Source organism: Euprymna scolopes, chromosome 35, assembly GCF_053919585.1.
Source record: "Euprymna scolopes isolate OS-2025 chromosome 35, ASM5391958v1, whole genome shotgun sequence".
In the NCBI taxonomy this organism is placed as follows: Eukaryota; Metazoa; Mollusca; class Cephalopoda; order Sepiida; family Sepiolidae; genus Euprymna; species Euprymna scolopes.
The window spans coordinates 13,587,734-13,602,889 of NC_136516.1; the positions used below are offsets into that span (position 1 = coordinate 13,587,734).

The 15,156-nt window shown below is 33.8% G+C and overlaps 1 protein-coding gene across 6 annotated transcripts in view; it reads left to right on the forward strand.

Moving 5' to 3' along the window:
- LOC145259695 (heat shock factor protein-like) overlaps positions 1-15,156 on the forward strand; it is a 166,938-nt gene that overhangs the window by 78,882 nt on the left and 72,900 nt on the right. For all 6 annotated transcript variants that reach the window (XM_080117369.1, XM_080117365.1, XM_080117370.1 and 3 more), the window contains exon 2: positions 10,565-10,673. In XM_080117369.1, the coding sequence (XP_079973495.1) occupies positions 10,565-10,673 (109 nt within the window). The remainder of the gene's footprint in view (positions 1-10,564; positions 10,674-15,156) is intronic.

Below are 15,156 nucleotides of genomic sequence, written 5' to 3' on the forward strand. Positions count from 1 at the left end.
TTTGCAGAAAAATCCTCTTTAATCTGGATTTGTTTCTGCATCTTTAACAAGATTTATCCTTAAGTAATGACGTGGTGGATTTCTATTACAAATGATAAATAAATCCAAGGCCTTTTTTGAAATATCTTGTAAATTGAACAATACAAGTTATTTTCATCAATATATTTTCCAAGTGTGTTTGAGTATTTCTTTTTCATCACATCTGCAGGATCAACGAATAAAACAGTATCTGACTCTTTCTGGGAATATCTCTATATTGATGGGGTGGGGGGCAAAGGTCACCAACATTTTTCTTTCCAATATAGCCAACAAAACAAAAAAGGTAGCAAAGAAAGGAAAAAAATAATAGTTACTTATCGCCTTATTGTACCGTGCTGAAATCTTATTTAGAAACCCATTCTTAAGATGAGGGAAAGGGAGAGTGTTTGTAACTAGTTTGTACTTTCACCTAACAATTTAATAAAAAAAACGATGTTGTAAAACTTGAATCTTACTTGAAAATACTTAAAAAAAAAAAAAAAAAAAAAAAAAAAAATGGTGCGGTTCAATAAGTGCATAAACACCAAATATATAACAATATAGATAAAATATATTTATACGAGAGAAAAAAAACGTGACTAGCTTTACTATAAAATCAAAAATGGATCTAATTGCGTATCACATAATGCAAATATTCTTTGGATTTATGTGGTCATGTCCTTTTATTATTTTCTTTGTAAAGTTAAAAAAAAAACTTACTTTTCTGAGGAGTCTATGCTGTAAATATTCATGATTAATACGATAACGATTGTTTCGGCGCTAGGAAACAAGATATTGCCTAGAGTTGAGCATTTTGACATGTGGAAATAAATAAATGGTAAGATGAATATCATCTTGGAATTTGGAACATAGTTAAACTTTGCTGCAGTTTACTTGATCTGTTTCAGTAATTAGGCTTTCTTGTAAACGACCTGGTGGTTCAGGTGGCAAGTGACTCCGGTTTTGAATCATGAGTTTGGATATGTTCTACTGATGAACCCAAAGGATGGCGAAACTCGAATCCATGACTTCCTGTCAGAGGCTTTCATGGTTTGTGTGAGCTGTGGTGTTGTTTGATTGTAGACATATACAAGTAAAGAGCAAAACCCAAAGCACATCTATTTTTATGCTTGATTCTTAATGTTATTCATTTGTAATTTTAGTGTCTTATTTTCGTATAGATAATAGGTTTTTAAATATTAATGGTAAATAAACTGATTTAATAAAAGTACAAATTACCGAAAATATTATTTTCATTAATTACTAAGGAAGGTAATTTAAGTGAAAAATATTAGTTTTCAACTAACAGGGAGACCTGACGTTGTCTGGGATTGAATGAGGATCAGCAAAAAATGTTCCACCTTCTCATAGTTTTGTTGTCAAAATCGGTGAAATCGTTCATTTTTTAATAAAATTGATTGCCTACACTAGTTAGGACCCCCCCCCCACTGCCTCCCTGCAATGACTTAGTCGACAATACATTATAGTCTACATAGCATTGAAGAGAATCTAAAATTATCTGTAAATAATGGCTTCACTTAAAGTTTAAAATGCAAAAGTCAAGTATCATGGTTCAATCGAGCTCTAAAAAGATACATTTATTTTGAATGCACTCCTATCTTATAAAAGAATTAACAGTTGATATTTTATAGGCTGGGCCTTTCTGCTTGTGCAGTGATAAAACTTCTCAAATGCAATTGTGATGTTAGGTTGTATAAAAGTGTTAACTTTGATTCCTTCTTTAATTGGATTTTTTCGATGATCAATTTTCGATACTTATTCTGATACAAAACCTACATAATACTCCTAGACACATCAAGTACGTTGTGTGAAATTAATAAAATCGGCCCAGCCGTTTCCGAGTTCATAGGGAACTCGTTCACAGACGCATGAAGTTCCTTTTATATAATAGTAGAGATATTACAATTGATTTCTATTAAAAATATTGTTTTACATTTAAAAATAACTTGAACTAGATTCATACCTATTGGATGGTAGTTTTTTGCTTGTCTGTATATTTATAAAAGTGAAAATGTGTATGAGAACACTTCTCAACCTATATACTCAACGAATTTTTGATCTACAAACTTGAAATTTGGTTTATAGAATATTCAGACATGTGGAAAACTTTTTAATTATTTTTCATCCTGAAAAAAAGGGCTGCTAAGGGGTAAAAATTGAAAAATTGGTAACATCGCAGCAAAAATAACCTTAGTGACACTCATTATGGTTTCCGTTCTGCTAGATCTACAGCAGATGTGCTTACAGTTATATCTCATAGGATTAGCGAATCTCTTGACGGGGCTACCTTTCTAGGGCAATTGCTCTTGACATATCAAAGGCCTTTGATAGAATATGGCATAAAGGTTTTACTTCACAAGATCTTCAGCTATGGTATAGCTGGAAATGTCTTAATTATTAAATCATTTCTCTCTGATAGGTTCATAAGAGTAGTGGTTGATAGGCAGAAATCAGAAGCTTTCAGTATTAATGCTGGAGTCCTTCAGGGGTCCATCCTAGGCCCAACTCTTTTCCTGATCTACATTAATGATCTTCCAAATCACATACTTACATCATTCGTAGACATTTATGCTGATAAGACTACCATCTATGGTAGCACATCTAAGATCGTAAACGACCAAGTTCTCTCTGATTCTCTCTCCTTTGATCTTGAGCAAGTGGTACAATGGGAAAAGAGGTGGCTTGTTACTTTTAATGCATCTAAAACCAAGCTTTTATCTTTACATCATCAACGTTCTGATCCCCATCTGGCATCAATTGAAATGAATGGCTCTCGTCTTGGGGAGGCCTCATGTTTTTGACAAGCTTCTGGGCTTGACCTTTACTCCTGATCTTAAATGGAACACGTACATCAAATCTGTTGCCAAGGCCGCTGGAAAAATGGTGGGATCCTTCTACCGATCCAGTAGATATCTTACTGCTGATGCAATTCTCTATCTATATAAGAGCCAGGTATGTCCAAGGATTGAGTACTGTTGCCACATCTGGGCAGGAGCTGCTAGAAAGGACTTGTCCTGCCTTGATAGAGTTCAAAATAGACTTTGTAGCCTCGTATGGGATGTCCTTTTCTCTTCCCTGCAACCTTTCTCATAGAAGAGATGTTGCGAGTTTGTCTCTGCTGTATCGTTATTTTCATGGAAATGCTCGGCTGAGCTCCAATCTATGGTTCCCCCTTGCCAAACTTTCACAAGAAACACCCGTCTATCAGAAAACACTATCACTAATTTCCCCCACTCTTTATCTGTGCCTAAACCTAAACGCTTCTTTCTTAGAACTGCACGCCTATGGAATTGTCTTCCGTTTTCCTGCTTTCCAGCTGACTACAATATGGTTGTCTTTAAGTCTAACGTAAACAAATTTTTGATGAACCGTTCCATATAATTTAACAAATTTACCGAATTTCCATTACTAACAATTACTATATTGTCCAATTTCTACTGTACACTCTTTAATCCTTATTCTCGAGTGGACTCTTGGCCTTGATAAGTGGTGATGCCTAGGTATCCTCCCCCCCCCAAAAAAAAACGTGGGAGGCCACTGAATTTTTATCTGTTCCAACTGTTTCATGACTGCGCATGTGTGGTTGTGAAACATGACAGCTTCCTTAAGTGTAAATTTGTTTGAAAACACTTTTTAAAAGATCATGTCAAGCTGGCCTAATGGCTATTGTACTTGACTCATTGTCTTTGGGGTTTGGTTTCAATCTTGAGTATTTTTTTTTTCTTTTTACTTACAAAAAGTGAACTGTTTAGAAAAAAACATACTCGCATGCACATCTGTTTCTTTCCATTTTTAACTTCATTTTTTATTTTTTTTTATTTTAAAGGAATTTAACATCGCGTTTAATACCTACAGTATTTCTGTTTATAATAAATAAGAATTCGGCACAAATTAAAATATAATATTCATGCATATTTTACGACCGGGCAATGGCGGGTGGCCTGCCAGTTAATAAATAAAGTGCATTTAATTTGAAATTGAAACAAATATGCTAAAAAAAAAAATAATGTTGATTCATTTTAGAGTTTTTTCTGCTTTTAACAACAGTATAAACATTATAATATTTTTCTTTTGGTAGCAGACGAATGGTAGTCCCTATTCCCTCTTTTAAACATCTGATTTTTGTGAAGTTAAGGTGAATTACTTAGAATATTACTTGCTCATTAGATTAATTAACACTTTAAAAATTTTAACATTAACAAAATTCATTTTGAAATGATACGTTATTTGACAAATTTAAAAACACAAAAAGGATATCAACGGACTAGACACAAAAACGAGGAAGATGTTGACACCGTACAGAGTAGCATGCAGGAACCAATGTTTTCTATGGTATATAATTTTTATTTTCTTACATTTTCGGTGTGATACAACGTTTTTAGAGAAGACATTTTTTTTTTTTAAATTTTGCTGGTGCCATTAATGATGAGGGGTGAGTCTGGGTTACTCCAGAGATAAAAAAAAATATGTCCGATTGTGTTGATGGTTCCTATTTACAATGCCTCCCCACGGGACAGTTAGACACCAGGGTCATTTTTTAATGTAGAGAAAAGGAACAAAAATAAAAATTGTCTCAGTCGTGAAGGATTTTAAAAAAATTTTTATTCATTAAAAAAAGTGTTCTAAAATATTTCCAATAACCATACGGAGTAATATTTTTAATGCTATGACGAAACTCCTATTCAAAATGTTGTCTGAATGTTCATTGCCACAGATATTTTGTTCAACTCGTTTAGTATAGATGCATTTTTATTTTAATTTGAACTTTGATATAAGTATTACAAATAAATCTTTTAAAAAATTGGTTATGATTTACCGGCAATGGCTAAATCCAAATTAATTCTTTTCATGCTATTTAAATAAATATATCGCCACATGCATCATATTTAAAACAATAACATATTCAGGATTTAGAGCTTTCGATTGGCAAACAGATGTAGTGTAGCTGAGATGTTCTTCAGTTTCCACACAGTGTTTTTGCTTCCTCGGCAGAAGCAACAGGACGTATTGCTATGGTGATGTGGCATTCAGCTGCCATCTTTGTAGCTGTTGTGGAGAAAACAGCTTGTACAAACGCTATTAATGAAGAAACACCAACAAATGCACTTGGGTTTTATATCTCTCTTTGGAGTTGTATTCTTTCATCATACCTTTATATATATATATATATATATATATATATATATATATATATATATATATATATAATGTGTGTGTGATATGGGGGGAAAATATGCTTATTCAATTATATTTACTTTTCATTTATACCAATCCTTAATTTATGAAGCTCAATGTAGCAACAGACCATATACAAATAAATGACAAAAAGTCTATCTTTCAAATTTCAAGATGTCCATCTTACCATTTATTTGCGTGTGTGTGTGTATATATGTCTAAGGAAGCTTCAAGTATTTTATAAAAATTAAAATAAATGCAGTTTCATCTCCTTGGGATATTAAGATTAGCATATTACAAACTTAACACTTGCATGAGCCAACTTATTGTTAGAAAATTCACAATTACAAAAGAGAATTCAATTAAATAATAGTAAAAAAAGAAAAAAAAGACTTTAGGTGTTAAATCGAAAATGGATCATCAGCTGTTTACCATGAAGCTGTTTCGGATATTTAAAAAATAGGACAGCTGTTAAATCCATGGCTCTCTAGTGGAAAATTCCATATCTCCAATCAAAAAAATGTGGACACAATCCAATTACTATTTCAGTAATATATATATACATACATATAGGCCATCAACTCCCCATATTTCCTCCTATAACACAGAACAAGCTAGATAACATACAAATATCCGTGCATGAGGTCGCCAAACTAATAAAGAACCTAGATTCCAGTAAAGCAACTGGCCCTGATGGCATTCCAATTATACTGTTAAAAAAGCTTCAACCAGAACTTGCTCCCATACTTAGGAAACTATTTAAGTGCTGCCTTAAGGAGAAGTGCTTTTCGACTCCCTGGAAGACCTCATCAGTTTGCCCTGTATTTAAGAATTCAGGTGATAAGTCATCTCCCTCTCAGTACAGACCAATAAGTCTCCTGTGTGTTATGAGTAAGTTGCTGGAATCCATATTAAATAGAGAAATAGTCAACCACCTCAGCAGGAATAACCTTCTTAGTGACACACAATATGGCTTCCGCTCTGCAAGATCTACCACAGATATGCTGACGGTTATATCCCACAGGATTAGTGAATCTCTTGACAAAGGTTTCCTTTCTAGGGCAATTGCTCTTGACATATCAAAGGCCTTCAACAAGGTATGGCATAAGGGTCTACTTCACAAGATTTCCAGCTACGGTATAACTGGAAATGTTTTCTCAATCATTAAATCATTTCTCTCCGATAGGCTCATAAGAGTAGTGGTAGATGGACAAAAATCGGAGGCCTGCAATATAAATGCTGGAGTCCCTCAGGGGTCAATCCTGGGCCCAACTCTCTTCATGATCTACATCAATGACCTCCCTAAACACATACTTAAATCATTTGTTGACATCTATGCTGATGACGCGACCATCTACGGCAACACATCAAAGGCTGTAAATGACAAAGTTCTCTCTGATTCTCTCTCCTCTGATCTCGAGCGCGTGGTTCAGTGGGGGAAGATGTGGCTGGTTACCTTTAATGCATCCAAAACCAAACTCCTATTCTTACATCATCAACGCTCTGATCCCCAGCTGGCATCAATTGTGATGGATGGCTCTCGTCTGGGTGAGGCCCCGTGTTTTGACAAGCTTCTGGGTTTGACCTTTACTCCTGATCTGAAATGGAACACGTACATCAAGTCTGTTGCCAAGGTCGCTGGAAAGATGGTGGGATCCTTCTACCGCTCCAGAAGATCTCACTACTGATGCAATTCTCTATCTATATAAAAGCCAAGTACGTCCAAAGATGGAATACTGTTGCCATATCTGGGCAGGAGCTGCTAAAAACAGCCTATCCTGCCTTGACAGAGTACAAAATAGACTTTGTGGCTTAGTGGGGGATGCCCTTTTCTCTACCCTGCAACTTCTCTCCCACAGAAGAGACGTTGCGAGCCTTTCCTTGTTTTATCGTTATTTCCATGGCAGGTGCTCGTCTGAACTCCAATCTCTGGTCCCCCCCTCGCCAATCTTTCACGAAAAACACCCGTCTAGCTGAATCCACTGTGAAAAATTTCCCCCACTCTATATCTGTGCCTAAAAATGCAGATTCCAGAAACAACGCTTCTTTCTTAGAACTGCACGCCTGTGGAACTCTGTTCCGTCTGCCTGCTTCCCTCCGGACTACAACTTGGATGTCTTCAAGTCCAATGTTAACGAATTCCTAATGAACCGCCCCCTTAATTAAACACTTCATCAAATCTCCACACTAACGTAATGTACTTGCAATAACCCTTATCCCTGAGTGGCTTCCGAGCCTTGATAAGTGGTGATCACTGTGTAAAAAAAAAAAAAATATATATATATATATATATACATACACACGCATACATTATGCATATTTGTTCCTATATAATTTTATATGGTAATATACTAAACAATAGTTAATAGTCGGGTTTTAATAATATTATTTACTGTTTATTTACTGCTCAGTTAAGAGTGCTTGCCTCACATGCAAGAGACTTGGGTTTTGAATCCCGGGTTCAGATATGTCCAACTGATTTGCCCAAATGAGGGCGAAACTCGAGTCTTGGACTTCCAGTTTATTGGCTGTCATGGCTCTTGTAAGCTGCGATGTTGTTTGGTTGTGGAAATAATTATATAACCTCTCACATTCTGAAAATTCTATTTACTTATGGGTGCAGGAGGAGGATACTAATTATCCAAAAGTTTGACTGCTCTATCTAGTGGTTCAATTAAAAAGAAAATTTTGTACATACAATTTGCAACTTCTTGTCTGTGTGACATCACTACTTGAATTCTGATTGGAAAATTCCATGACATTTGACCTTTTTTATATGGAAATTGATCTAATTTTACCAATCAATTTTTTTATATGGAAATTGATCTAATTTTACCAATCAATTTTTTTATATGGAAATTGATCTAATTTTACCAATCAATTTTTTTATATGGAAATTGATCTAATTTTACCAATCAATTTTTTTATATGGAAATTGATCTAATTTTACCAATCAATTTTTTATATGGAAATTGATCTAATTTTACCAATCAATTTTTTTATATGGAAATTGATTTAATTTTACCAATCAATTTTTTTATATGGAAATTGATCTAATTTTACCAATATATTTTTTTATATAGAAATTGATCTAATTTTACCAATCAATTTTTTTATATGGAAATTGATCTAATTTTACCAATCAATTTTTTTATATGGAAATTGATCTAATTTTACCAATCAATTTTTTTATATGGAAATTGATCTAATTTTACCAATCAATTTTTTTATATGGAAATTGATCTAATTTTACCAATCAATTTTTTTATATGGAAATTGATCTAATTTTACCAATCAATTTTTTTATATGGAAATTGATCTAATTTTACCAATCAATTTTTTTATATGGAAATTGATCTAATTTTACCAATCAATTTTTTTATATGGAAATTGATCTAATTTTACCAATCAATTTTTTTATATGGAAATTGATCTAATTTTACCAATCAATTTTTTTATATGGAAATTGATCTAATTTTACCAATCAATTTTTTTATATGGAAATTGATCTAATTTTACCAATCAATTTTTTTATATGGAAATTGATCTAATTTTACCAATCAATTTTTTTATATGGAAATTGATCTAATTTTACCAATCAATTTTTTTATATGGAAATTGATCTAATTTTACCAATCAATTTTTTTATATGGAAATTGATCTAATTTACCAATCAATTTTTGTTACATATCCAGTCTCCTTACTTTTGCAAGCTTGAAGTGTTCAAACATATTGTCAGACTTTGTATTACAATCCACTAGAGATGCCAGACCCCTAAGATTTGAAGACCCCTAACAAAGGAGACTGATGGTTTGACTATATGCTCACCCTCATTCTTCAACCAATTTAAAAAAAGAAATTAGCATTAAATAAGTGAACTGAAGATTTTTTTTTTTTTTTTTTTTTTTTTTTTTGTGATAAAGTTGACCTGAAACTTGTAGTCAGTGTGTATGTCTTCAGTGTTCAACAATGGAACTGGTTGTGATATGAAGTTAGCTATAGACAGAATTGGACGGGTCACCTTGACTTATGATAGATTATGGATTAAGGCATATATCTCTAAATTTGACAAAAAAAAAAAAAAAAAAAAAAAAACTAAAAGAGGAGGAACAATACAAATACCTTGGCATAGGAGAGAACGATTCATTTCAGCATGCCAAGATGAGAGAAAAAATTGGCAGAGAATATATACACCATGTAAGGAAAGTTTGTAAAACAGCTCACAAGCAAAAACAAGGTAACTGCCATTAACCAACTAGCCATGTTTGTAATAATATACAGCTTTAGTATTGTTGACTGACTACAAAAAGGATATCAACAGATTAGACACTAAAATGAGGTAAATGTTAGTACTGTACAGAGTAACATACACAAACCAGTGTCTGCCTAGATTGTATCTGTCCAGAGGAGCAAGGAGTAATGGGCCTCTCAGTTTGGTTTCTAGAGTAAATGTAGTTGCAATGATTTATGTCAAGTATAGGATAGTCACTTTTATTAATGTAGACCAACAAGGATGACCAACAATTGTCATTTCCTCACACTTTTGATGACCTTGTGCCTAACGTGTTACAATTTATATTTTTTATCTTATAGTGAGTAATGCAAAGTGTCTATTATGATACACTTCATCTTTTCTGTACTTGACCAGCAATGGAGAAATCCTTTCAAACTGGAGCAATTCTAATTTTTTTCCAAATCCAAGGTGCCTCTATCTCAGAACTGGATTTTTTTTCCATTAAAAAACAAAAACAGAACTATGTTTAACTTTACCTTCGCAAGGGTAAGTAAGTAGGTTCTTGTCCAGAATTTCCCCTATATTAAAAAAAATAAGATAAAAAAATCAAGAAAATTTTGTATGTAGCCATGACGAAATGAAAATATCATACTCCAAAAATTATGTAAACTAATCAAGTACTTTTATTGTTAAAGAAAATAATTTTATGAGTAACCAAAGAGTGACTGTTTTTAAAATTGTGGACAAGGCAATCTTAAAAAAATAAAACAAGAAAGGGAGATACACAGCTTGCAAGATTTATGTTGTAATGTTGATCGATACCTATTAACTGTTTAAAAATTATCTTTATAAAAATAGAAGTACTTGACCAATTTACGTGATTTTTGGAATGTAATATTTTTTTCATCTACAGGTACGTACATCATACAGATTTTTCTTTATTCTTTGTCTTTTTTAATATAGGTGAAATTCTGGCCAAGAACCGGTAAGTAAATATGTACCTTGTTAAATGTACCTTGAGGCATTGCAATAATCTTTGTTCAAACTTTTACCAGTTTTTGTTTCCTTCATTCATTATTTTTGTGTATATATATTTTCATTTTTTTTTTTTTTCAGAATGGGAGAAGCTTTCATGTTCATGATCAAGTCCGATTCGCAAAGGAAATTTTACCTCTGTATTTCAAGCACAATAATATTGCCAGTTTCATAAGACAACTCAACATGTGTAAGTAATGAGAAAACAAATTTATATATTTTTATTTTCTGCTTTCTATATTGATTTATCTTGAACTCTTTTTGTCAAACTCGAGAATCTGCTTCCATTTTGAATGGAATCGAATCCTCTATTAAATCCATGCTTTTGTTCTATTAAGCATAACTGGGTAGTTTTTTTTTTTTTTTTTAATGTTTGGTAGGTTACCACTTATCAAGGCCCAGAGGCCACACAAGGATAAATCTTAATAATTCACAACTGAACTCTCAACCTCCAAACCGCCAGAAGAATGTTGCTTAGAACTGAATTTTACTTGGTACTTTGTAGAAACTTCTAGTATGAATTTTGGATGCTTTAAACCTAATTTCGGTTTTTAGGTGTGCAATCTTACTACTTATCACTATAGATTATGAGTTTTATATATATATATATATATATATATATCTTTTTCTTTTTTTTTTTTTTTCGTAGTGGTCTCCATTTTGTATTGAATTATATACTTGGCTTGGTCTGCTTAGGTCAATTTTTTTTTTTTTTCACTCCAAGCAAATCATATCGCTGCTTGAATGTAAGGGGTTGGGTTAGAGGGGACTATGTAAAAAGATGAGTGAAATGTTGATTTACATTACATTTAAACTTCTGCATATCAGTACAGTCAGGGAAGCAGGGAGTTAATTCCAAAATCTAGCAGTCTGAGGAAAGAAGCTCTTAGAGCAGAAAGGTTTTCTGGCATGTAGAGACTTCTAAAGGGGTGGGATTTTATTGTTAAACAGGTTTCTCGGGGATATGTATGCCAAGGGGATGCGGATACAAGTGCAAGAAGTTCATCAAAGTACATTCCATTAAAATGATCATAAAACAGTGATGCAACATTGTGATGATGGAACAGGGATTAGATGATAGTGCGAGACCTATTATATTTGGGACTTTTTTTTTTTTTTTTTTTTTTTTTTTTTGGACCCCCGTCTAAGAGGGAGAGACTAGTGGTAAATGCACAAGCACAGATGTGGCAGCAATACTCCATGTATGGGCGAATGATGGCCATGTAGAGATACAGGATACTGTTGGGTGTGAATAATTTTCTAGCATGGTAAAGAGAACCCACCTCCTTTGCAGCAACCTTTGCAATGTCCTCAAATGTATTTGTTCCAGTTCATGTTGCCTGTGAATGTTAAGCCAAGGAGTTTGAATGAGAAACTCTTAGTTGGGGTGTTATTAGTCATAGCTATCAGTGGTTGAGAAAGCTTTTTGTAATTGTTATAAGAAAGAAGCTTAGTCTTAGTAGCATAAATTGAGGTGACTGATATGGCGATAATTAATCTGGTCAGTTCTTTCACCAGAATTCTTGTACTCTGGTACCACAAAAGCAATTTTCCAGTTATCAAAGAAGCCAGGTTCAGCAAAGTATTTGTTGTAGAGTTTGGAAAGTACAAGAGCTAGCTCAGCTGAGCATTTCTTAATTAGTATAGAAGGGATGAGATCAGGCCCACATACCTTGGAAGTGTTTAACTTTATTATAATATCACAGACATGAGAAGGGGGGATTTTCAGATCAGGTGTAGATTCAGTCCACATAAGTAAATTTGGGAAGGAATTGTTTGTTGAGCCTAAGATGGAATTGGAGATGAATCACTGGGCAAGCAAGTTCAGTCTTCTGCGTTGCCATGTTCGCAACCTCCTGATTGTTGGATACTGGAGGAATTACTGATTATCCTTTATTTACTATACTACTGTTAGTTTTTCATAAATCATGAGATCTTATCTTCTGTGACTGTGTGTTTTCTGGTTATTTCAACATGCCTTCTTGGTTGTCGCTATTTCACTCTTACAATGATTTCTAGTATCTTTATATCTTTTTTGTTTATTTGTATTTGACTTATGACAGACGAACCGGCAGAATGCATGCTGTTTTTGTGTAGTTGCACAATTTTAAGTGAACCCTTGGGGAGAGTGAGAACATGTACTTCAATGTATGTCTTGCATCATTCCGTTTCTCATTGGCACACTGTTCAGAAGAAAGAGGAAAAATATTGGGGCATCTGTATTCTCTGAGGGCCACTGAATTAGCCTTTTTGTAGTATCTTGTCATTTTGAGCAATGGCTCCTGAACTTTGTTTAGGAATTAAGTATGATGTCTACTGATATCCTAAAGTGATTAGCATGTTTAAGTGGGCATTTGTCACATAATCCTTAGGTACTGTGATTAGGAATAGATCCAGAAGTGAGGCTTGCTGATCTTCACAATCTGAGAGGCGGGTCAGGAACATGACTATTCTCAACCTTGCTTACCCAATGCATCCATTTCATCATTTGTAAGAATGTCTCCCCTCCCCCCATTTCCCATCTTTTCTAAGATTGCCTGCCTCAAAAAGTGTACTATACTGTAAATGATATACAAATCTTACTAAGAATCTTTCTTTCTTCTTTTTTTTTTTTTTCAAAAAATTTTTGTTCTTGTCTTTGTGATGAGGATGAACATTTTGCAAATGTTGCTTTATTTTTGCTGGTTTCATGGAATCATTTGTCAAAACTTTACTATAAATAACACAATTGATGTAACTTGTGATCTGCTTCAGCCGCATCTTTTTGAACTCTGAAACCAAACTGGAATTTCATCATAAAGATTTTCGATATTAAGTTTTTGAATTTTTAAGATGAGGATTAATAATTTGGATTATTCAAACTACTCTTCTCGTCTTGAGTGTTATTTTCACAATGTTTCGGTCAATGTAACCTCTAACCTTTAGGTTTATCCTGCCAAACTTGTAAATCTGCACAGAATTTCAAATGGAACCCTTTATTATGATTAATGAGGATAGCATGCTTTTGATCTATCAGCAAACCTGTGGCGTAATGTATAAAGTACTTTGTAAAATTCAGTTGTAAGTTATACTCTTATAGAGGTTGAAGGTTAAATCCTCGGTGCAGGTGCCACTCAAAATACAATTATGAATTATTATCTCTACCCAGTCATGGTTCACGGAATGAAAGCATGCTACCCCTGTTGATTAAATAAAGTGTTTGAAATTCTGTGCCGATTCCAGAGTTCAACTGAGATTCTAGAATTTGACAAAATGCACTGGAAGGAGTGCAGAGGTTAGATTGATTGAAACCTGGAAATAATATTCAAGATGAGATCAGTAATCTGAATTATACGAAAGATTCTCAAGTTTAAAAAGATGCATTTGAAAAAAGTCAATGGTTACATCGTCTAAAACATTGTAAAAAAACATAACAACCGAGATGAAAATAGTAAGAACTATCAGGGAGGGGGGGGGGGCGTTACCCTATTGTTAAAGAAAAAAAAAAACGGACTTGGGTGGTATTAGCCAGAAGTGATACCGAAAGTAAAATTTTGTAAGCAATAAAAGAAAAAAAAAAAACTGATGCATGCTGGGCTGCCAACTCGTATAACTTAAGTTAGTAAGTGAACACGTTATCGATGGACCCAAGTGGCCAGATGTTATAACGTTGCAAATTTAGTTTTTAAAAACAGGACATAACTACAGTTCACACATGTGCGGTTTGTAAACTGTGGTTTGTCGAAAGCAAAGTTTTTATCTGATCCCCCCCCTTTTCAAACAAAGCGATATTTATACGTGAAATAATTGATTTTTTTTTCCAGTGTTTTGATATTTTTTGGCCGAGAGATTGCTCTTTCTAATGATACCACATTCGTACCTGCACGATGTAGATGACAAAAGTTTTTAGCGGACATACAAACATGCGCGCACACACACATACGTTTAAGATTTATTTAATAGACTAGTATGGATACCCGGCTTTGCCTAGGTGGACACAGCTGCTATACTAAAGATATTGAGCAACCCTAGAAAAGACCAGAATCTCCCCCCCAAAAAGTAGATGATCAGATATTTCAATTAAAATAGCAGTGAGTGCCCATGCGACCACATAAAAAAATAAAAATTAGCTGTGGTAGGCAGGCTCGAACCTGAAACGTGAAAGAAGGGAAGAATGTTGCTGGCAAATGCTTTTGCCTATTGGACCACAATGACTTGTGATGTCATGACCTTGCAAAATAACATTTTTTAAACATATTTTCAGTTTGCTAGGCATGCGTGACTTGCAAAAATGGCACCGTGAAAAGTGATCCCCCTTGAAAGAAATGGTCCCATTGACCACCACAGAATTAGTCTTTTTTTTGTAATTTTCGCATATTCTGCGTCCAAAGGATTGCACTTTCAGATGGTACTGGTTCGATACGGCTAACAAAACACACACACACACACACACACACACACACACAACGTTTGAGATTGTGTATTATAGATAACTCAAATTATCAATCATCTTTAAAAAAAAAAAAAAATAAAAAAAATCTTTCAAAAGATTATCATGCTTATGTTTAAAAAAGTATTTTATTGGTCCCCCGATTTATTGGAGAGGGACCTATGTTTTCAGTGGCTTCTGTGCGTCTGTTAGTCCGGACTATTGCCAGATAACTGTCCATTAGTTTTTCCTGAAATTTTGCCAC